Source organism: Solanum lycopersicum, chromosome 3 (genome assembly GCF_036512215.1).
Source record: "Solanum lycopersicum chromosome 3, SLM_r2.1".
Taxonomy (NCBI): Eukaryota; Viridiplantae; Streptophyta; class Magnoliopsida; order Solanales; family Solanaceae; genus Solanum; species Solanum lycopersicum.
This window is the reverse complement of record NC_090802.1, coordinates 19,739,771-19,764,617: the sequence shown is the minus strand read 5'-3', so window position 1 is coordinate 19,764,617 and position 24,847 is coordinate 19,739,771. Positions and strand designations below refer to the sequence as shown.

At 35.8% G+C, this 24,847-nt stretch overlaps 1 protein-coding gene across 1 annotated transcript; it reads right to left on the bottom strand.

Annotated features, from left to right (window-relative positions):
- Nucleotides 1–2,591: 2,591 nt before the first annotated feature.
- LOC138347452 (uncharacterized) lies at nt 2,592–4,000 on the bottom strand. Its single transcript, XM_069295748.1, has 2 exons — nt 3,610–4,000; nt 2,592–2,644 (listed from the first exon to the last, which is right to left on the bottom strand). The coding sequence occupies exons 1-2, from the start codon at nt 3,998–4,000 to the stop codon at nt 2,592–2,594; spliced, it is 444 nt and encodes a 147-aa protein (XP_069151849.1).
- Nucleotides 4,001–24,847: the final 20,847 nt, after the last annotated feature.

The following is a 24,847-nucleotide window of genomic DNA, read 5'->3' as shown; positions in this document are numbered from 1 at the left end:
AATCTTAACATCTCAGCATCCCAACACGAACGATCACCACGTGCCTAACTCATACTCAATCTCATGTCAATGTATGTGCATAATATGATTCCAATGAAAGATAAAACACATAATCATCAATATTGAAGGATGCCATGGGATGCAATGCAATATGACACTATGAATTGATATGCTTCAAAATACCAATTACTCTCTCAACCATATATATACATAATACTCCTCAAAAATACATCAAGAGTTCATGATCCATGGGAAATTTGTGAGGTCCATATACCAACACGAAAGATCTCCACATGTCTATGGGACGATATCAATATACTATTATCAATCAAACAAATTCTGCACGGACGATCTCCACGTACTCAAATTATAATCTTAACATCTCACAATCCCAGCACGGATGATCACCACGTGCCTAACGCATACTCAATATCATGTCAATGCATGTGCATAATATGATTCCAATTAAAGGGATGATGCATCTCAATCAAATATCAATATGATATGCAATCACCTGAGCTATCACTACTATAGGGGTTCAATAAAGAACAGAAACATACATAATAAGTCAAGTCAATAATATATCAGCTAATGTATGCTTTGACATTCTCGGATTACAATTCACATTATATAGTAATAATATTTTCCTTTACAACACTAGTACTCGTACCAATGCCATCACAAACAATTCTCAACACATCACACACAATAATTAATCACTTTGCATTTTATTACCCCCTTTTCATTATTAGAATTAATCAATGTGGACAAGTGAACCCTTCACCAAGTCCCATTACTCCCAAAAACATACAACAAGGATAAGAAATCCACTTGTCTCAAATAGTCGAACAATCACTCCGGGACTTGAGCGTTGCCCTTTCATTGGACTCCCAAATCAATGTAGTCTATTCAAATATGTAATCTTCATAAGATTCCAAGACTAACAATACTCATATGTTAGATATCTAGCTTAAACCCAAAAACTCATTCAAATATATAATAAAGTTCTTAATCTTAATGTCAATTAACATATCAACTCGTATATATAAAAATTTCAAGACTAGAGTTAAGTTATAACTTCTTCAATGTCATAAATCTAATGAAAATCATATGACATAATACACCTATTATTCAATTTTATATACTAATATTATCAAAAATTGAGTTATAACTGTCAATTATATGGGGGAAATCTAGAAGAAAGATCAAAATAGTTCGCCAACTCTCGAGTCCAGCGTAACCCTTGAATCATTATTCTAATTGTATACCATTTATCTAATCATTAGTCAATCATCACCTTTCATAATAAACAATCAAATTGGTAACAACAATTAATACACATATAACAATTTGGAGCTTCTCACCCCAGAATGTTATAATAATTTAACAACTAACATAAAAACTATATAACTTATAAAATAAGTTGAGAAAATTTTTTTTAATGCATCTTTTGATATTTTTGATTTTACCTGAAGCAATTTTTTATATGTTTGTGTCACGACCCAAAATGGGTGTAATGGCACTCGTCTTATCCCACCAAGAAACGTCAGCCTAAAACCCAATATCTAACAAAGTGTGGAAGTAAATAACAATCCAACAACAATTTCTATTATGAAACCAAGTCATATTAATTCAATCCCCAAAACCAGGTTGTCACGTGCACAAGTCTCTAATGTAAATATTAGAATTGAAACAAAATAGAAGTCTAAAATGAAGTTGTCTTTCAAGTAAAAATAAAGTCATAAACTGGAGTAGGAAAGTTCGTTGAGATGACAAGCAGCTACCTCATAATCCTCCGCAAGATGCCTCGGAAACGAAAAGAATGACAGGTATCACGAAGATCCGGGCTCGTAACCTATAAAAATTTGTAGAAGCAAGGGGTGAGTATCAAACCATGCGGTACCCAACAAGCAAACCTCTAAACACAAGTTAAGTGAACAAAATACGGGTACTCCTTACACCCTATCTAAACCTCCACGCTACAGCCTAACAGTTTAAAGTTTACCAAACACACAACTCAATAACCACACTCTATCAGTTTACACATTCTCAATAACAACTCAATATTCAACAGTCACAAGCTTCACAGAGAAACAATCACAAGATCAGCAAAACACGTGTTCAAGTTCATCAATAATAAAATGTGCAATTCCATGAGATGCAATGTTAAATATAGTGATGCATGTCTTTTTCAACGATACACACCCGTTGTCTCTCAGTCCGGGACCCATGGGGGACATATCTGTCCCCGCATCTGTCGCGGTGCACGACACAACCCTCGATAAATAGTAGCCTTCACGGAGCGCGATACGTCCCTTGAAATATGATATCCATCACGGCGCGCGATACGACCCTCGAAATGGCATATCCTCTTACAACAACCATGTCTCAGATACAATGCAAATGACATGCTCAAATGAAAATGAAGAGATAACCATTTTAATAACAAAGCCCAATTTACTACAAGGAATTCAACACTAACAAATAAGAAACAAGTCTCCAAGTTATTCTCAATACCACACAAGAGAATTCACGAATTTCATACGCTTAACAAGGATTTAGAAATCCATTTGCCTTTGTCAATCGAATAATCACTCTAGGACTTGAGTCTTCACTTTCTGTTGAGCTTCCGAATCAATGGGATCTATTTAAGTATATATATTCACAATAAGGTTTCAGAACTAACAAGACCCAAATTTTTATAGGTTTAACCTTGAACTAAAAATTCACCCACATTTATAATCAAGTTTGTAACTCTTGATGTAAATTAACATTTTAACCATCATATTTTTTCCAAGTTTCATGCATAGGGTTAAGATCGAATTCCTCCACATAAAAAAAAATAATTGGCATTCAGGGAATATAATTCACCTACTGCTTGATTTCTTATCTTAATATTTTAACACATAGAATTTCTAAGCGATAACTAAAGAAAGTAACCACATTTTGCTTAATTCACACATGACTCATACCTAAGTTGCATAAAAAATTATAAAAATATGCAGAACCCTACTTGTGCATAATAATCAATTATTAATTGCTTTCCTGATTTTTCTCACTAGTTTATACCTGTCAGAAATTTGCTACCACCCATATGACTAAAGTAAAGAGAAAAATATTTAAGAAATCTAAACATTAATCTAATTGTTAAATAATAAAAGCCTGCAGATCAATAGACAATTTATACTTTCTATATACACCTCTTTATCTTAACAATTTTACATTCCAACAAACCTTTAAGATTTAAAATGTAGTTTTACCTGATCATGACCTGCGGCTCCTTTATTCTACAAGTAAGTTTTCTGCCTCTCTATCTTTTCCTTTTCCTTCTGAGTTTTTTTTTCTGCTGTTCCTTCGTCAGTTTCTGAATTTCAACCATATAAGGCCTTGCCCTTATTTTATTTTATTTAGTTAATTAATTATTATATAATCACTTATTTAATTTGAAAATCATCCCACTTACCCTCATAAGTCATAAATTATATATAAAACTATAAAAATGAGTTAAATCAGAAAAAAGGTAAAATTTATAAAATGACTAAGAGGGTCGTTACATTATCCACAACTAAAAATCATGTTCGTCCTCAAACATAAAGTAAAAGAAAGTACCTGAAGATTCAAAAAGTTGAGGATATCTGGCACGCATGTCAGACTCATTCTCCCAAGTTGCCTCTTCCACTAATCGGTGCTTCCATTGCACCTTCACTGAAGCAATCTCCTTGGTCCTAAGCTTTTGAACCTGCCTATCAAAAATAGCTATAGGCTCCTCCTCAAATGTCATGTCTGGACCCAACTCCACAGAATCAAGTGAAAGCACATGAGATTCATCCGGAATATACTTCCGAAGAATAGAGACATGAAAAACAGGATGAACTGTCGACAAACTTGGTGGCAAGGCCAACTTATAGCGCACCTCTCCCACTCGGCTCAAAATCTCAAAAGGTCCGATGAACCTAGGGCTAAGCTTTCCCTTCTTTCCAAACCTCATCACACCCTTCATGGGTGATACTCAGAGCCAAACATGATCACCCTACATTAACACCAAGGCTCTAATTCTCTGGTCAGCATAACTCTTCTGTCGACTCTGAGCTGTAAATAATCTATATTGAATCATACGGACTTGCACCATGGCATCTCTCAGCAAGTCTGTATCAAAAGAGTCCATCTCTGCCGAATCAAACCAATCAGTCGGAGACCTACACCATCTTCCATAGAACGCCTCAAATGGGGCCATCTGGATACTAGAGTGATAACTGTTATTATAGGCAAACTGCGCTAATGGTAAATGCTGATCCCATCTAGCACCAAAATCGATCACACACGCTCGAAACATATCTTCCAATACCTGAATGGTCCGCTCAGATTGACCATCTATCTGAGGGTGAAAAACCGTACTCATATCTAACTGAGTACCCAGACCATGTTGTAATGCCTTCTAGAAATGAGAAGTAAATAGTGAACCCCGATCCGATATGATAGAAATTGGAACTCAATATAATCGCACAATCTGACTGATATATAGCTCGGCTAACTTCTCTACCGTATACTTCACCCTAACCGGAATAAAGTGGGCAGACTTGGTCAGCCTATCAACGACAACCCAAATAGATTCGTAACCACCCACTGTGGTAGGCAAACCCACAACAAAGTCCATAGTAATCCGCTCCCACTTCCAAGTAGGAATAGGCATCCTCTGAGATACACCCCCGGGCCGCTGGTGCTCACACTTGACCTGCTGGCAAGTCAAACACCTCGAAACAAAGTCTGTAATATCTCTCTTCATTCCACACCACCAGTAATGTTGACTCAGATCATGTTACATCTTCGCCACTCTCGGATGGATGGAATACCGAGAACAATGTGCCTCTTCAAGAATGAATCTAATCAAATCACCTGTCTTAGGCACACAGATCCTGCCTCCGATCCGTAAGACTCCATCAGAATCAAGGACAGCCTCCTTAGCTTCCCCACTCAATACTTTATCTCGAATGAGACATAATTTTTCATCATCAAACTGTTGTGCACAAATCTTCTCGACTAAAAAAGATTGAGCCTCAATAAAAGCAATCATCCCATCACTCTCCTCGGAGATCTTCAATCGGACAAGACTGTTAGCTAACAATTGATCATCTCTAGCCAATGATCTCTCCTCAACACTAAGAGATGCAATACTCTCCATGCTATGGTCTTCCTACTCAAAGCATCGGCCACAACATTGACCTTCCCCGGATGATACAGAATGGTCACATCATAGTCCTTCAGCAACTCAAGCCATCTTCGCTGCCTCAAGTTCAAATCTCTTTGACTAAAGATATACTGAAGACTCCGATGATCAGTGAAGATCTCGCAACGCACTCCATACAAATAATGATGCCATAACTTAAATACAAATACCACAGCCGCCAACTCCAAATCATGAGTAGGGTAGTTCTTCTCATGGGACTTCAATTGCCTAGAAGCATAAGCAATCACTTTCCCCTTCTGCATCAATACACCACCCAATCAAACTCCTGAAGCATCACAATACACTGTAAAGTCTACACCCTCCTCAGGTAGAGTCAACACAGGAGCTGAAGTCAACAAAGTCTTGAGTTTTTGAAAGCTCTGCTCACACTCATTAGACCACTGAAAACGCACATCCTGTCGAGTCAATCTAGTTAATGGAGCTGCAATAGTAGAGAAACTCTAAACAAATCATCAATACTATCCTGCCAATCCCACAAAACTTCGAATCTCAGTAGGTGAAGTAGGTCGCGTCCAGCCACTAACTGCTTCAATTTTTGCCGGATCTACTCTAATACCCTCCTTGGACACCACCTGTCCCAAGAATGTCACAGAAGTAAGCCAAAACTCACACTTTGAGAACTTGGCATACAACTTCTCTTCTCTCAACCTCTAAAGTACAATCCTCAGTTTTCTGACATGGTCCTCATCAGTCTTGGAGTAAACAAAGATGTCATCAATGAAAACAATCACAAAAGAATCAAGGTATGGTCGAAACACCCCATTCATCAACTCCATGAATCTGCAGGGGCATTAGTCAATCCGAAGGACATCACTAGGAATTCATAATGCCTATACCGGGTCCGAAAAACTGTCTTAGGGATATCTGATGCCCTAATCTTCAACTGATGATACCCGGACCTCAAATCAATCTTAGAGAATAATAATGCTCCCTGTAACTGATCAAATAAGTCATCAATACACGGAAGAGAATACTTATTCTTCACTGTTACCATGTTCAACTGTCTGTAATCAATACACATTCTCGTAGTCCCATCCTTCTTCTTAACAAACAAAACAGGGGCACCCTAAGGTGACACACTAGGGAGAATATAACCCTTACTCAATAAATCCTGCAAATGATCCTTCAATTCTTTAAACTCTGCTGGAGCCATACGATATGGAGGGATAGAAATAGGTTTAGTGCCCGGCTCCAAATTAATAGAAAAATCGATATCCCTATCGGGAGGAACACCTGGAAGGTCAGAAGGAAATACATCGGGAAACTCTTGAACCACGGGAACAGAGTCCATTAGAGGTGGTTCAACGCTGGTATCCCGAATAAAATTTAAGTAAGACAAACACCCCCTCTCCACAAATCTCTGAGCACGGATAAAAGAGATGACCTTGCTAGGATAAGAACCACTAACACTCTTCCACTCAACCCTCGGAACACCAGGCATTGCTAAAGTCACAGTCTTAGCATTACAATCAAGAACAACATGATAAAGAGAAAGCCAATCCATACTCAAGATAACATCAAAGTCTACCATCCCCAGAATGATTAAGTCTACCCAAGTGTCATACCAAGGCAAAGAAACAAGACAGGATCGATACACTCGATCCACCACTAAGGGCTTACCCACGGGTGTAGAAACACGAATAGGTACAGTCATGCTATCACATATCATATCAAATTTAGCGGCAAAATACATAGACACATAAGAGAATGTAGAACCTGGGTCAAATAACATAGACGCAGGTCGATGGCATACTTGGATGATACCTGTAATAACAGCATCAGAGGTCTCCGCCTCAGGTCTCCCCGGAAATCATAGCAGTGGGCTCCTCGTCCACCTCTATCCTGGGTGGTACCTCTACCCCTACTCTGCTGAGCTACAACACCACCACTAGAAACTCTATCACCTCTACCTGACTGAACTCTGCCACGACCTCCACCCTGTAGAGATGGTGGTCAAGTCTAGAATGAAGAATTAGGTCGAGGCCCACGATGACCCTTTTGTGAAGTACACTGCCGCATTAGATGATCGGGATCTCCACAAGTAAAACAAAATCTTTGACCTGGGAACTGTTGTGTGGACCCTGAAAACCCACTATAATTTCCTCACCCTGTAGGTCGTTGCTGTGAGCCGTACGAGCCCTGACCCGGGCTGTAAGAACCCCTAGATGTCTGGCCACCCTAAAATGTCGGCATAGATGCATGAATAGGTCCCCGCTGCAGAAAAGAACCACTCACTCTCTGTGATCCCCTACCTCCAGATGAGGCACCATGAAACTGGCCTAATATACGGGCCCTTTTAGGGTCCCCAAACTCCTCTCGCTCCATCAATTCCGCCTTTTTGGCGGCGCTCACAATGGGCTGGAAAGAAGCCCCCTCCCTAGATGCCCGAAACACAGTTGACCTGATAGAGAAAGTCAATCCCCTCATAAATCTGCGGATCCTCTATGTCTCATTTGGAATAATGGCCAACACATGCCTAGACAACTGGCAAAAATGCGCCCCATACTCTGTAACTGATAAACCATCCTGTCTCAGACTCTCAAACTTAAGCGACTCTCCTCTCTCACGCTCCATGGGATAAAATGATCTTGGAATGCACTAGCAAACTGCTCCCAAGTCACGGGAGGAGATCCAACTAGCAAACCCCTCAAATAAGTCCTCCACCAGTCTCTCGCTGGTCCACGAAGCTGGAGTGTAGCATATCGAACCCCATATGACTCAACTAATCCAACCACCTCTAGTAACTCTCGGCAGGTAGTTAGAAACTCATGAGCGTCCTCGCTCTTCCCACCCTGAAACTGAAGTGGGTCCATCTTTCGAAATCTCTCATACCTACGCTACTCATCCTCTGTCATAACAACCATCGATGCAACTTGACCCCCAAATGTTGGTGCAACATCATTCTGAACCACGGGATCTACTGGTAGTTGCCCCACCGCATCCTGAACAACTGGAGCTTGTTGCTGCTCTTGGTTCTGAGCCCCCTCTCTAGTACGAGAGTCATGTAGTGTGGTAGTCGCACCACCACCCTGAGAAAAGCCCTCTAGCACACTTAACACCCTCAATAGTGTATCCTGAAGCAAGGGTGTGACTACAGGATCTGGAGGAACCTGGTTCTCTCTGCCATCAATCTGAGGTTCTGTAGAGACCTCTCTAGCACGGCCTCTCACTGATGCTGCTCCACGTCCATGACCTCTGGCTACTATCGTACTACTATCATGACCTCTAGCTCGATATCTACCCCTACCCCTAGCTGGGGCTTCAACAACTGCCTCGGGAAGTGCCTCCCCTCTACCACTAGTAACATTAGTTCTAGTCCTCGTCATATGTCAAAAGGGTATACAACAACTCAATACTAAAGAAGGTGACTACGCACAATGAAAAAGAATGAATAAAAGAAAGTTTCCTAGCAATCTTTATAGCCTCTCTGAAGTAAGTACAGATGTCTCCGTACTGATCCTTGAAACTCTACGTAGACTCGGCTTGTACACACGTGAGACATATGAACCTGGGGCTCTGATACCATTTTATCACGACCCAAAATGGGTGTGATGGCATTCGTCTTATCCCATCAAGGAATGTCAGCCTAAAACCCAATATCTAACGAAGTGCGGAAGTAAATAACATTCCAACAACAATTTCTATTATGAAACCAAGTCATATTAATTCAATCCCAAAACAAGGTTGTCACGTGCACAAGCCTCTAATGTAAATATTAGAATTGAAACAAAATAGAAGTCTAAAATGAAGTTGTCTTTCAAGTAAAAACAAAGTCATAAACTGGAGTAGGAGAGTTCGCTGAGATGACAAGCAGCTACCTCACAATCCTCCACAAGATGCCTCGTAAATGAAAAGAATGACAGGTATCATGAAGATCCGGGCTCGTAACCTATAAAAATTTGTAGAAGCAAGGGGTGAGTACCTAACCACGCGGTACCCAACAAGCAAACCTCTAAACAGAAGTTAAGTAAACAAAATACGGGTACTCCTTGCACCTTATCTAAACCTCCACGCTATAGCCTAACAGTTTACAGTTTACCAAACACACAACTCAATAACCACACTCTATCAGTTTACACATTCTCAATAACAACTCAATATTCAACAGTAACAAGCTTCAAAGAGAAACAATCACAAGATCAGCAAAACTCGTGTTCAAGTTCATCAATAATAAAATGTGCAATGCCATGAGATGCAATGTTAAATATAGTGATGCATGTCTTTCTTAACGATACACACCCGCTATCTCTCAGTCCGGGACCAATGGGGGACAATCTGTCCATGCATCTGTCGCGGTGCACCACACGACCCTCGATAATAGTAACCTTCACGGTGCACGATACGTCCCTCGAAATATAATATCCATCGTGGCGCGTGATACGGCCCTCGAAATGGTACATCCTCTTACCACAACCGTGTCTCAGATACAATGCAAAAGACATGCTCAAATGAAAATGAAGAGATAACCATTTTGATAACAAAGCGCAATTTACTACAAGGAATTCAACACCAAAAAATAAGCAACAAGTCTCCAAGTAATTCTCAATACCACACAAGAGAATACACGAATTTCATACGCTTAACAAGGGTTTAGAAATCCACTTGCCTTTGTTAATCGAATAATCACTCTAGGACTTGAGTCTTTCCATTCTGTTGAGCTTCCGAATCAATGGGATCTATTCAAGTATATATATTCACAATAAGGTTTCAGAACTAACAAGACCCAAATTTTTATAGGTTTAACCACGAACTAAAAATTCACCCACATTTATAATCAAGTTTGTAACTCTTGATGTAAATTATCATTTCAACCATCATATTTTTTTTCAAGTTTCATGCCTAGGGTTAAGTTCCAATTCCTCCACATAAAAAAAATAATTGGTATTCAGGGAATATAATTCACCTACTACTTGATTTCTTATCCTAATATTTTAACACATTAAATTTTTAGGCAATAACTAAAGAAAGTAACCACGTTTTGCTTAATTCACACATGACCCATACTAGTTGCATAAAAAAATTATAAAAATACGCAGAACCCTACTTGTGCATAATTATAAATTATTAATTGCTTTCTTGATTTTTCCCACTAGTTTATACCTGTCAGAAATTTGCTACCACCCATATGACTAAAGTAACGAGAAAAATATTTAAGAAATCTAAACGTTAATCTAAAAGTTAAATAATAAAAGCCGAGTTGTTATTGAGAATGTGTAAACTGATAGAGTGTGGTTATTGAGTTGTGTGTTTGGTAAACTGTAAACTGTTAGGCTGTAGCGTGGAGGTTTAGATAGGGTGTAATGAGTGCCCGTATTTTGTTCACTTAACTTGTGTTTAGAGGTTTGCTTGTTGGGTACCGCGTGGTTTGGTACTCACCCCTTGCTTCTACAAATTTTTGTAGGTTACGAGCCCGGATCTTCGTGATACCTTTCATTCTTTTCATTTCCGTGGCATCTTGTGGAGGTTTGTGAGGTAGTTGCTTGTCATCTCAGCGAACTTTACTACTCCAGTTTTTGACTTTCAACCATATAATGCCTTGCCCTTATTTTATTTTATTTAGTTAATTAATTATTATATAATCACTTATTTAATTTGAAAATCATCCCACTTACCCTCACAAGTCATAAATTATATATAAAACTATAAAAATGAGTTAAATCAGAAAAAAGGTAAAATTCATAAAATGACTAAGAGGGTCATTACAGTTTGATTGCCGCCACATCTAAGTAGTTTTTACCCTTTTTTTTGTCTTTTTCACTATTCTATAATTTATTACTTATAAACATAAAACCCTATTTGCTCCAATTTATTATTCCACATGGATCAAGTGATATAGGATAATAAGTAAATTATCTAAAGTTACTTATAAATTAATAACCATAGTTAAATAAATAGTTTAAAATTTGCAAACTAACTTTACCGACTGATCAAGAAATTACTCGGGCAATAATTGAGTTGGGTAAAACAATAATTTTGTAAAATTTGCTTAAATGATTATTTGGATCATTACTAGGAGGTTCACCATAGCTAACTTGAACTGCATGTGGTATCAACCAAGATCTTGTTGATGATCCTGAGTACTTGTATCTGCATTATGAAACGATGCAGGTTAAATGGCTTTGTAAATGGAATGTACGACCATGTAAGAAAAACTCTTAAGCATAACATAAGCTTGAACTGGTGGAATAGAAACATATTTACCTCTTCTCAACTCACTCAACTCAACTCAATGAAAAGAAACATATTTCAACTCAACTCAAAGAAAATAGGGTTCAAATCAATGATAAGATATTTAACTCAGTAAAATAAGGCTCAACTCAATTGTAAGTTATTCAACTCAGTGAAGAAAGGCTCAATCTTAAAAATAAAATACTAGCTCGAATTTGGGTACTCAACTCAAGATACTCAACTATGTATACTTAACTCTCTATACTCAACTTTGGATACTCAACTCTGTCTACTCAACTCTGGATACTCAACTCAATATTAAAAAACAATATATGAAAATTTTTCAAAACAGTAGAAAGCAACTCAATGTATTGAAAAAATACAAAATAACTCAGTTTGTGTGCAATAATAAAAGATAAACTCTTCTTATATATGAAAATACAAGGTAAACCTATTTATATGAGAATACAATATATAGTTTTAGGAGTTTCTCTAACCGAAAATCATCATTGTGAGCTATGTAATAATACAAATTTTGCCTCACAGTGTCAGGAAAGTCCTATACCTTGTCCGGGTATAGAATCTAACTACTAAGTTGATCCACTAGTTTATGATAAAAAACACACTAAGGAATTATCTAAATAGTATGACTATTTTCTACCCATGATAACAACACGACTTATAGGTGTTAGGAGTTGTCCTAACTCTGTCCCATATTGGTGCCTAATACTACTCTCAAAATATACTAGCTGATATGTTTAAAAACATAACTTTGTTGTTTGACATAATTACTCAAAAACAAGTGTAAAGGCTCTCTTGGGAATCAGTGTTTCCTCTCTTACTTAATTGTGAAATCATTTACCCTTTACTAAAATCTAGATCAAAAGCTATTTTGGAAATCTCAGTTTCCTTTCTTGTTTAAATGTGAAAACATTTTATTCTTTGGGATACATAGTCCCCATATATTATTTTTTGTTGACGAAATGGAGTTCAATCTTTACTCTTTACTCAATTTTAAAACTCAAGTCTTAAAAGAAGTTTAAAGAATTTGTAAAAGACTTCTTAAAATAGGGTTCATGCAAAATTGTGGGTGTGAACGACTCAATTCAAAGTTTTCAATAACCATGGATTGAACTCAATATTTGAAACTCAATTACTTTAGTTTCTACTCATTTCAAGAATGCTCAACTATAAGGGTTCATGCAGAATTATGAGCATTAACTAGTTAACTCAAATACTCAAAGATACTTCTTATCTCAAGATTGCTACACTTATAGGGTTCATACGGGGTTATAGGCATGAACAACTGTCACAACCCAGACTCTCGTGATTGGCACCCATACCGATTCTCCAACGCGAGAACAACTACTATAACCCGAAATAAGCAACTAAACCAAAACTAAGACAATTAAGTTACGGAAGCAAGTTAATTAACTAACGAATGTGAAATTTAAACACCTAGAATCTGAAAGTCAATGTACCAAAACATCTAATAAGATCCATAAATATAAATAAGAAGGGATACATCCCTAAACTAAAGAACTATTCAACTATATAGAACAATTGCTTAAGTCCACAAATAGTGGACATATACGAAAGAGAATCTCATGGCAACCCAAAAGAATTGGCTCACCCATGAATTCGAGCAACGATTATTGATCTTCTAAGAAAGCTCTAATAATAGTCGAGTGAAGATGTCCTGTACTCAACAAAAATGAGAGCAAGTGCAGTATCAGTACATAACCATAGTGTACTGGTAGGATCACGTGGCTATCTCACTAGTGTAACATAAACAAGTCAAACAACATTATAATCACATGAATATATATCAACATTTACAACATTATCAATAGGAAGAATGACCAACATATTTCATATTTATCACCACAATATTGTCCTTTCACACAACCCAAACCCAAATAGTTAGCTTGCTGGAACGTGGCAATCCAATCCATATTTATGTCGGAACGTGGAAACCAATCTCATAGTTGTGTCGGAACGTGACAATATGGTCCCCATTCACACACTACAATCACAATCACAAGTATATCATCCCGATAATACATATACAATATGATTTCATTGTTACATCATTCATCTATCTCAAATACAACAAGTGTGATGCAATATTTCAACATTTATACACATACAAGTATCACAACGAGGCAAGAACATGCATACATCACACAACCGTAGGTACACAACCATCACTCGAAACAATCTTGAAACCCTAAGAAACATGATTCTTCCCTTTCCATATTCACTTTTGTTCTTTGGTCTACAAATAATCAGAATAACAACGGGAATCAACAAGCAATCGCTAATGACTCAAAACTATAACAATTCCACAAACCTTAAACCAAACCCATGATCCCAACTAACCACTTTAGGGCTGTATCCCTCATAGAGTCCATTTAAACCCTTTCCCGTCATTATTAACCCATTTTATTATGTTCTACGGATCAAAAAATGGATTCTGGGAGTTAAAATCTTACCTTTAACCTCAAGAATGGTTAAAAACAAGTAAAAAGGGCTTGGGGTTCATTTCTTTGCTCTAAAAAATGAAAAGTACCAAATAAGATTGTTTAGGGGTCTATTAACGACATTATATCACATCTGGCCTGTCACAGTGGCCCTCGCCTAGCTTTATCGATGGAACCAGAGCAACATAAGTACTCGCCAAATCGGCACCTTTAAACCAGTGAGCTCTCATATTTTCTCCTCAATTTAACCCCCATCGCACATGCCACAACACCCCCTTTCTTGTTATAGTGGCCTTACTAGAGCGGCAAAACCCCGCGTCAAAATGGGATTTCCAAATCTTTGAGCAAATTAAAGAATTTTTTATTTCTTATTCCACAACACACCTCTAACCCACAATGTTCAGAAAATACCTCTTATGATAAGTTCAATTCTGACAGTTCTACTCACCCAAATTCAACTTCGTAAAGTAGTACAGATTCCTTAAAGAGTTATATAACACCTCACATAATTAAATTCATAACTCCTCTACATGATTATTGCCAGTTTTACCTAAACTTTAGTTACTCTGATTTCCTCCGAATTCGGACAAGGTTGGGAAAAATCCAAGAACTACAAAAAAGTTTTCGAGCCCCAAATTTTCTCTCTTGGCATTTCTATAATGACGGAACCCGGTCACTACAACAACTTAACTCAAGGTATGCATGGGTAGCATGTAGTATCCCATAATTAGAAATATAATATCAAAAGGACAATGAACTTATACTCAAGCTTGAAGATACTACTCTTCTCAAAGAGAATCAACTAATGGAGTTCATGTAAAATTATGGGTATTAACGGATCGCCTGAAGGGTCTCAAGACTTGACTCTCAACTCTAGCTTGAATTTGATTTATGAATTCAAGGATGTGATTGCTAATAGGAAAGATCTTGTGATGTTTAGAAATGTTTTTAGATAGTAAATGTCTGTAAGCAAGTCCGCGATGCAAAGATGCATTTCAATATTTGATCGTGAAATAAATTTTGAGGCAGAAGGGTCCTTGAACTTTCCGCAATGTGGTAAAAAATTTTCCAATCCTAAGGAATAGATTTGCGATGCTGACCTGGAACCCTAATTTGGTCGACTTGTTGCTTCTTCATTTTCTAACCACGATTGCCTAAATTCGATTATTTTTCTCAACTCCTCTTTAGGTTCATATACATAACACATGTACAGTAGAATCTAACTAAAAGAACTCTACAAATCAACGAAATAATCTTAAGAACTCCTTAATCTCAGACCAATTCAAGAACAAAAGCAAATTTCAATAAACTTATCAAGAACACCAACTTTTCAACTTACTAGGACGAATTTAATGCTGAAATTAACATGATTGGTGTGTGGCTTAACAAATACAACACTATGGAAGTTTATATACCAGTTAGGGATTAAACTCAAGGGAAAAATCCGCTAGAAAACTCAAGAACTTTGATGAATGCCTTGATCATTTCCTCTTTTGTCCTCTTTTCTCTTCTTGAATTCTCAACTAAAACCTTAGGAATATTAGGATTATAAAATTGAACCTGATCAGATCAAACCCCTTAAAGCTTACTAAAAATGAATTAAATCTGATTTTGTAAGAAAAAGACCAAAATACCCACCTCTATTTTTGGGTAACTTTCCTTAACTAGACAACCTGACTTCAAAAGAGCATATCTCACTCACTGACATCACACTTACAAAACTCGATAGCATTGGAAAGATGATTCAAAGGCCTCTGATTATCTATCTTGTATCCCACCTAACTCATCCTGTACTGAGAGTTATGGTTGTTTGAACTTGACCCAAAACATAGAAGAGCTTAGGAATGACTTCGACGAATTCTCTCTATCTCTTTTTGGAACATAAGGTGCTACATCTAGTGACTTTAACACTTAGAAAATTTAACTTAATGCGGTAAAAGCTCACTCACTATGAAGAACGATTCGAGTCTTAGTTCGAATATTTTAATAGAGTGTTATAGTCGATATCTGGCTTTGAAATCTATATAAATATATATTGATGTATAATTGATAATAAAGCGAAATATACTTAAAATATCAAAAAAAATATTATCATTTTATAATTTATCATTAAAATAAAGAAGAAAAGAAAAGAAAAATATTTTTTTATTAAAAGTAAAAATTAAAGATGTGTGAGTTATGAATAATTATTCATTATAAATTGGAATGTGTAGAGTGTTTACTGTAAATTTTCCTCCTTAAATAAAATAGTTATTTGTAATAAAAAAAGAAATTTACTTTTACAGTACAATATTTATTTAACTTCTAAAATAAAGCTAAAAAAGGAGAGAAAAAGATAAATGGTAATGGAGGCCAAATAGAGGTGTCACATCACCTTCTCTATGTTTCTCTTTTATATATATACTAGTATATGTACCCACACATTGCATGGATATTATAAAATATAATAGCTTTAAATTTTAGAAATAACTAATACGAATTATATTTTAGTAACAAAAGTTCATGCATAATCATATATAATGTTTTAATTTTATATATACATCTAATGCTAACAAATTTTATCCTAGTTTACGTGTAATGAAGGTATGTTCTTCAAAGACACTAAACATTGTTCTAACTTCTTTACTACTAAAACTGACTGAGTATGGGGTACCTCAACGCTTGAATCATTAACTCGGACTAAGTGATAGACAGACACCTTAGAAACTAACTTCCTTAGAACTAACATCCTTGCCTTAAGGTGCGAAATGAAATAACCCTTATGCGCTGTTGAAACTGCTTTTCCTCTCTAAGACTATCTCATTAGGAAACTTAAACTCGACTACCTAAGTGCTGAAATCTATTGATGCATAATAGGAATGAAGTCAGTGCATACCTAGAATTACATCAAACTTTACCACGTCCAACTATTCTAAGTCATCCATGGTACCCTTGTGATTTACGGGAAATGGTGCAATCATGATAGGCTCTTTCTGCTAGAATAGAATTCTCAACATGTGTAAAAATAGTGAAGGATTCAAGATGTTGCTACGGAAAAACATCAAAACTAAAGAGTTGGATCATACCAGTAACAACATCCGGCGAATCCTCTTGCTCTCTGCAACTAGTGATAGTGTAAAGATTGTTTCCTTTTTGTATGCCCCCATTACTATCTCCCTACCTGTTAGTTGGACACTCTTGCATGAAATGACCATTCGGATCACACTTGAAACAACCTGTGGAGCCATCACGACAAGAACCTGAATGGTTCCTGCCACACTTAGCGCATGCAAGAGTCTTACTAGCTACTTGTGCCATATTACCCTAAGATTATGCAGGTTTAGCTCTAAAGTTCTTATTATTGTTCTCACCCTTGTTCTTAGGTGCAGGTGAACTAGCCAATAATGGAGCGGTGCCCTTCTATTTCTGTTGGAACAAAGACCGGTTGGCATTACTCTTCTACTACCCGGATTCATTCCCTATCTTAGCCTTCTTATTCTTGAGTTCCTCTCTAACTCTTAACTTTTCTTCCTCTACCTGCTGCACATAGATCATCAAACTCGACATATCCATTTCCCAATAAGCATTGCTGCCCGGCCCTACTTGCTTAATAGGCGGTCCAAGCCAGCAACAAAAAGACTCATTCTACTTCTCATTTTCTTAACCATCTCTTGAGCATAACGGGACAGTTGGGTGAACTTTAGTTCATATTTAAGAACACTTAGAGATTCATTTTTGAGTGTGAAAAACTCATGTACCTTGGCCTATTTCAATTCTTGGGGAAAGAAACGCCCCAACAAGTCCTCCTCAAAATGTCCCAACTCGTCGGTGGTGCATCCTCATCTCTACCCTCCATCCACTAATCAAACCAAGTCTAGAAATACCCTTGAGATTATATGCATCAAGTTCAAGCCTCTCAGTACCAACAATATGCATTACCTCGAATAACTTTTTCAGTTCCTGAGTGAAATTCTTTGGGTCCTCAATAGGGCTCGAAATAGTGAAACTTGGGGGAATCTTCTTCAAGAATTCACGAATCCTCAAAGTGTCAGACCTCTCTTATCAAGCTCCTCTTTTCTTACCAACCTGGTTAGTCATAGCTTGACCCAGAATCCTAATAGCCTCACGGAACTCAACGTTGGTAACTTCCCTTTGACGTTGCACTTCAGGTGCACTGAGTAACTCTTGTTCCTAAGGTTCACCATTATTCCTAGCTGGATGACCTTTTGTTGATCTCCGTGGAGGCATGATTATCTGAAAACACGCGCAAGCATGAGTTAGAGAGAAAATTTTTAGAGATAAAACTCTAATGCACGCAAGAGATAGTGAAAGAAAGGATGAATTTCCTAAATGTTGTAGCCTCATAATTATAGATGTGGCGCGTTCCACACCGATAACTAGGACATTACAGACCGGCTTCATAGACTCCCTAGGACTCTAGACGTTTATGCTCTGATACCAAGTTTGTCATGCCCCGACCCTACACCCTGTGCGGGACTAGCACTCAGAACCATTGTTGACCCCAAGAGAACCCTTGGCCTGACTTACTTACTCAACGGAAGACTTAAAGCATTACAAAGAGAATTAAAATGCTAATTAACTCAATTCTTTGGAACTGAAACCAAAATGTTTAAAAATAAACATTTAACTTAACCAAAATGGAAACTCAAATATGAACATAAGTCAATAACAAAATGATGAAGAATGAATTAACATTAAAATGACTATCTATGAAGCCTCTAATAACTTAGATAGATGTTAGAACCGACCCCGCAACATCCTAATGAACTAAACTAGAAAATAATGAAAATGGATCCTATGAATGTAAGGAGGCTCACCAACAGACTCTGAACTGCTCACTAGATCAACGATGTGCCCGAATGTCAATCCTAGTTATCTGGGTCTTCATTATAATAGGATGCAAGTCAACTGGCATCGGTACATTGAATGTATGAGTATGCGAGTTGGAATGCTTAAACAACATAGGCTTGAAACAATTCTAAAAAGAAACGCTTACCTTGTCTCTTCTCAACTCTTGAATACTTAACTAAACTCAGTTCAATATAAGGTAGTTTAAAGACATGTGCATTACAAAGAAAAGTTGTTTAAAACATGGTTTTTAACTTTGTGTATGCAAAGATACAAATAACTCTGATATGTAGGTAAGAATACAAAATAAACTGATGTCAATTCATAATCACAATAAAAGACATATCATGCTTCCTCTCAAAGTCTACTTGTGCAATGCATGAATGAAGTCCCATACCCTTAATCATACTAACAATTTCGCTTGAGGAACAAAGCAATTACTGTTGTGGGAGTTTCTCTAACTGACAACCACACTTAATAGCTATAGTGATGATACAACACTTTACCTCACGCTGCCAACACGTCCTATACCCGGCCAAAGTTATAAGACATGAATTCCTAATGGATCCACAAGTACATAGTGAAAAGGATTCATATAAAAAGCATGACCCTTTTCTACCCATGGTGTCTACATTGTTTGTGGGTGTTGTGAGTCATTTGAACTCTTCCCACATATCGATCGATGTTCAATACTACTCCCAAATATACTATCGCTTATGTTTAAAAGAAAACATACTTCTTCTATGATTTGAGATTATTGCTCAAAAACATAGCTCAAAGGCTATCTTGGACATCTTAGTTTCCCTACTTTCTTCATTTAGAAAGGTATTACTCTTTTATGAAAACTAGCCCAAAGTCTCTTTGGAAATCTTAGCTTCCGTTCTTATTTTAAAAGTGAAAACATTTTAAATATATTTTGGAAATACATAGTCCCCATATACTTCTTTGAAGAAAGAACTTCAACTTTACTCTTAATTGAACTAAACATAAGTCTTAAATCAAAGATAAAACATTTGTAAAAGACTTGTGAAAACTTGAAATGAACTTCTCTTACTTTACTCTTGACTTCTATTGACTTTGATCTTAATTGTTGTTGACTTGACTTCTAAATGATTCTTGAATTTAGTTTATGGATTCAAGGATTATGATTTGTTTTTGGAAGGATATCATGTTTTTAGGAATGATTTTAGATAGCTAAACATGAGAAAAGATTGAATATCAAGATTTGAAGGTGGGTCCGTGATACAGAGGCATATTTAAATTCTTGTTATGAAAACATCTTTTGAGGCAACTCATCTCATGCCAGCTCCGTGATGCAAAGCAGGATTTTTAATTCACGGTACTAGGAGCGTGGTCACTGTCTAATTTTGCCCTTCGAAATTTCTTCTTCATTTTTCTTCCCCAATAAACCCAAACTCAATTTTTTTTCTTAAATATCTTTTAGGTACAGATACTCACCAAATCCTCCTAAGAACCTAACCCAAAACAACCCTATATTGTGAGGTAACGAATTAAAAAAACTTCTCAACTCAGGCAATTTAAGAATAACATATGAAATTAAGAACTCAATATCAAGATCATCAATATTCAAAACTTTTAGGACGAATCTAAACTAAAATAATATGCTTGTCACATGGGAGAATGATCCCAACATTATGAAAACCTCACATACCTGATCGAAGCAAATCCTTAGCGAAAACACCAGAATTCTTGATAGATCTTGATGATATTGCCCATTTTTCCTTCTTCTTTTTGTCTTCTCCTTTCTCCTTAGCCCTAGTGTTAAAATTCTAATTTTCTAAAACTGACTTAGTTGTGATTAGACCCATATTAAACTCTTTAAAATGGATGTAACAATAGGGTAGTGTAGGACTAAAATACTCTTTAAAATCCCAATTTTGGATATTTCCTTAATCCAATAACTTAACTTCTAAAGGACTTAACTCACTCATACGAACTCGAAATCGCCCAAACTTGGTGGCGTTGTAAAGATCGTTCCAAGATATTTCAACCACATATAGAATTACCTCTAAATCATCCTGAATTAGAAGTTATGATCGTTTCAATATGACCAAAAACTCATTTTTAACTTAAAATTTTCCTGATTTCCTTACACTTCCCAAAATTAACTATTTTCAGATATTATACTCCCTCCTAGTTCTTTTTAGTTTTAAGACGTTGCACAACTTCTCCTTTTTCTAGTATAACAAATACTAATAGCATATGTAACATGTGTTCAATTGATGTTTGTTCTAATTAATTGAATAATAAATTCTTAGATCTATCTAAATTGTAGTATTAAAAATATTGTCTCTACTTTTACCTAAAATTTAAATATAATTTACAAAGAATTGCAATCTCTTTAGGATACTCATCTCTCGTTAATCCTGCAAAATAAGACGATTTTCATTTAATCTAATATAATTTCAGAAAATAGGAATGTACAAAATATTGAAATTGAGTGACCAATTAAATAAAAGATGCTATAATAAAATTAATATATACCACATAAAAATAAATTATCGAATTAATATTATACCACATAAAAATAAATTATTTTCAATGCAAAAAAATAAAAATTCAAAGATGAAAACAATGGATGATCTTCCACTCCTTTGATTTACTATAAGTTTCTTCTTTTATTTTATGGAGTTTTAGATATCTTTTGTCTTTTTAAATATATGTAAAATTATATTCTTTAGTAAATACATATAACTTAACAATGACAAATAATTTTAGATTTTAGTATTAAAATCTTTTAAATTAATTTTATATCAATAATTAATGTATTTTTTTAATGTTAATTATATTAAGTTAATATGTTATAAGCACCACCAACATTATATTATGAGTATAATGTGAAAATATATATATGACAATTAATGTTAAATCAATTCAAATTCAAAATTTTGAAAACAATAATATCAAATATATAGATTTAAATACATGTGGGACTAATTTATAAATGAAAATTTAGAAGTTCTAAGAATAAAAATGATAAAAATAATAAATAACTCAAATCTTCTCGTCCTCATTCTCAAGTACTCAAATCTAAAGAAACAAGTTATTAAAGTTTGTAAAAGACTTCTCAAAATAGCTCAAACTGCTCTGTCAAACTCAATTTTAATCTTTTTCTTGAATTTAAATTATGCATTCAAGAGTTACGATTCATTATATGAAGGATATCGTGGTGATTAAATGTAGTTTGGATCGCTAGGATTAATAAAGGAATAAAAGCTTCACTTAAAGGATCAAGTATTGATCGAAGGATGGAAAGAAAAGTGGGTTGACGCTCAGCGCGTCCCTGGCACGCCGCGCCAGCCCTACACTTTTTAGGGCTAGTTTGTGGTGCAATGCAGGTGCCCTTCCCTTACACTCTTGGTGCATCTGCGGCGCGCCAAAGCCCCTCCCTAGAACGTTCGGACAAATTTTTCTTCTCAATTTCTGGCCCTAATTCTCCTAGAATCGAATGATTTCGTCCGAACCCACTTAGATTCGAACACCCAACATAAGTACACAAAAATCTACTAAAATACAACCTTTAAACTCATAACATTAAGCTTAAGAACTCATTAAACTCATCATAATGAATAGAGAACGAAACTTCAAGAAAACTCATAAGAACTCAAATCATTCGACATCAAGAATGAAATTACGGATAAAATCACATGATTAGCGTGTAGCTAAATGAACCCAACACTATTATTACTTATATACCTCTTAGGGATAAAATTCTTGGTGAAATTCCTCGAAAAATATCAAGAATCTTGACGAACGCCTTAAACCTCTCTCTTTTTTCTCCTCTTGAACTCCTCTCAAAACTCTAAACGTATTTTAGGATTGTGAAAACTCAACCAAATCTGTTTAGAAACATAAAATATTACCAAAAAAAAATTAAAGCTGATGAGTTAAGGAGAAGAAGAAAATACCCTCATCAATTCGGGTAAATTTCCTTCATTGGGCAGGCTGACTTCAAACAGGCATATCTCCCTCATCTGAACTTGAAATTTAGTAAGCTCGGTAGAATTAGAAAATGGATTGAAGGACCATTCATTTGATATTTATGGGCCACCTAAATCATCATGTACTAAAGATATGGTTGTTTGAAGTTGACCCAGGACTCACTACTTAAGCTTCACTTGAACAAATTTCAAATTAGCTCTTTCCCAATTAGTTCTTTTAAAATTTAGCTCTTTCTGAGGAGGAATATTACATTACATGGATCCTTACATTCCAATCTTGAACTCTCTTTATGATTTTAGTGATGCAATGTGGACAATGAATAATTGTCGTGTGAGGGTCGGGTAGTTGTAATGATTTAAAATGCGGTGGTTGTTGGTTGTGTTAATATTGTTGGTCTGGAACGATGAACATGTTTTTATTTGACTTGACCCATTTAGGCTATTTGTTCAAAACATTAATGGTCTCAATATATACAAGATTGACATGGCATGTGCTGAGCACGGACACAACATCATATATATTTAATGGTGAATATTTTTCAGAGTCATTCAGTGATGCGTGGGAGGAGTAGAAATTAAAAGAACGAAATAACACATGAAACATATGAACCAAATATGCACAAGTATAGTTTAGGTAGACACAACACCATAACTAATGTCATTTGTAGTTATACTAGGTATAATTAGCCTGTGCTAAGCACGGTCCCGACAAACTAAAGCATCATCTATTCTTACACTTGGTAAATATAAATGAAAACTGAAGTTCTCACCAAAAACCACAAGTGCCTAAATATTATATATGCACGAAGGAAAGACAATTAATCTGATACCGATGATGTTACATATGTTATTGGAGTGGATCGTAGATAAACTTTGAAAATAACCACTTATACTATTCGAAAGGATTAAAAAACATAACCGCTTATACTATTCACAAGGATAAAAAGAAGACTATCCAATCGTAGACAAACTTTGAAAATAACCACTTATACTATTCGCAAGGATTAAAAACACAATTTGATCGTAGACAAACTTTGACAATATAAGTTTGAAAATTGCTTTAATAATTATATAGTTTATTACTCACAATTTTGTTGCAATTGTCTGAATATAAAATATGTAAACACAATATCTTTTTACAATTCACACCTCTTCATGATTTCTGGTAGCTAGGTCGTACTCTACTATATATCTACTCGTATAACAAGTACTGATTAGGCAATCATATGAAATTCAAATACCTTTTTAGGTATAATTATTTACCATTAATTATGGGTCTCGAATATACGACACTATTAGCAAATTTAATTTACCACATCATACTTTGAATCGGTCTTCAATAATTCCAAAAAATTACATAATTCATCTAAAGGTAACTCGATCTGATAAATTCAGAACATAAAAAAAAATACATGAATACAATGAATCGTATACCTTTTGTATCATGAATGATGAAACAATTGATATTTTTCAATTGCACTCATTGATATAATGAAGCCTGAAAGAATTGTGTTGTTGATATGGAGGAAGTCATATTTGGTGTGTAACACTAAAAAGGTATTATTTTCGCGATTTAGGGGATTTTTTACCATCTTTTAATCGAAATTGCTACTCGTTTAACAAAAAAATAGGAACTTTCGCATATAGCAACTCAAAAATAGCCTAATTACTCTCCATACCTATAATATGATAATTGTAATTCGTAGCTCCAAGTCATAGGGAGGAGAGTGGCAAGCAAGAATAGGAGAGAGGCGAGCGAGAAAGGACAAAGAATGAGAGAGAGGTGAATTGTATATGTATAAAACATAAAATATCTCAAAGGGTTAGTCAACATAAGACATAATCATAAAAGACAATAACATAGTCATAACATAAGAATCATATCATGTCAAGTCTACATAAATCATACATAGCTTAATACTTTAACCATTAGTCATTCATTCTCAAGTGAAATACTTCCCAAGACACCTCCAAGTATACATGTGCAATGACAAGGTAGCATCCAATTATACTACCTAATCTAAGTACCTCTCTTTGGTCATCCTTGGTCATAGTCCACTCTCATACTTAAGACCTAGGTTTTTATGAAGTAAGAGCACTATACACCTAAATCACCTCAAGTCACACTTGTGCAATGCATG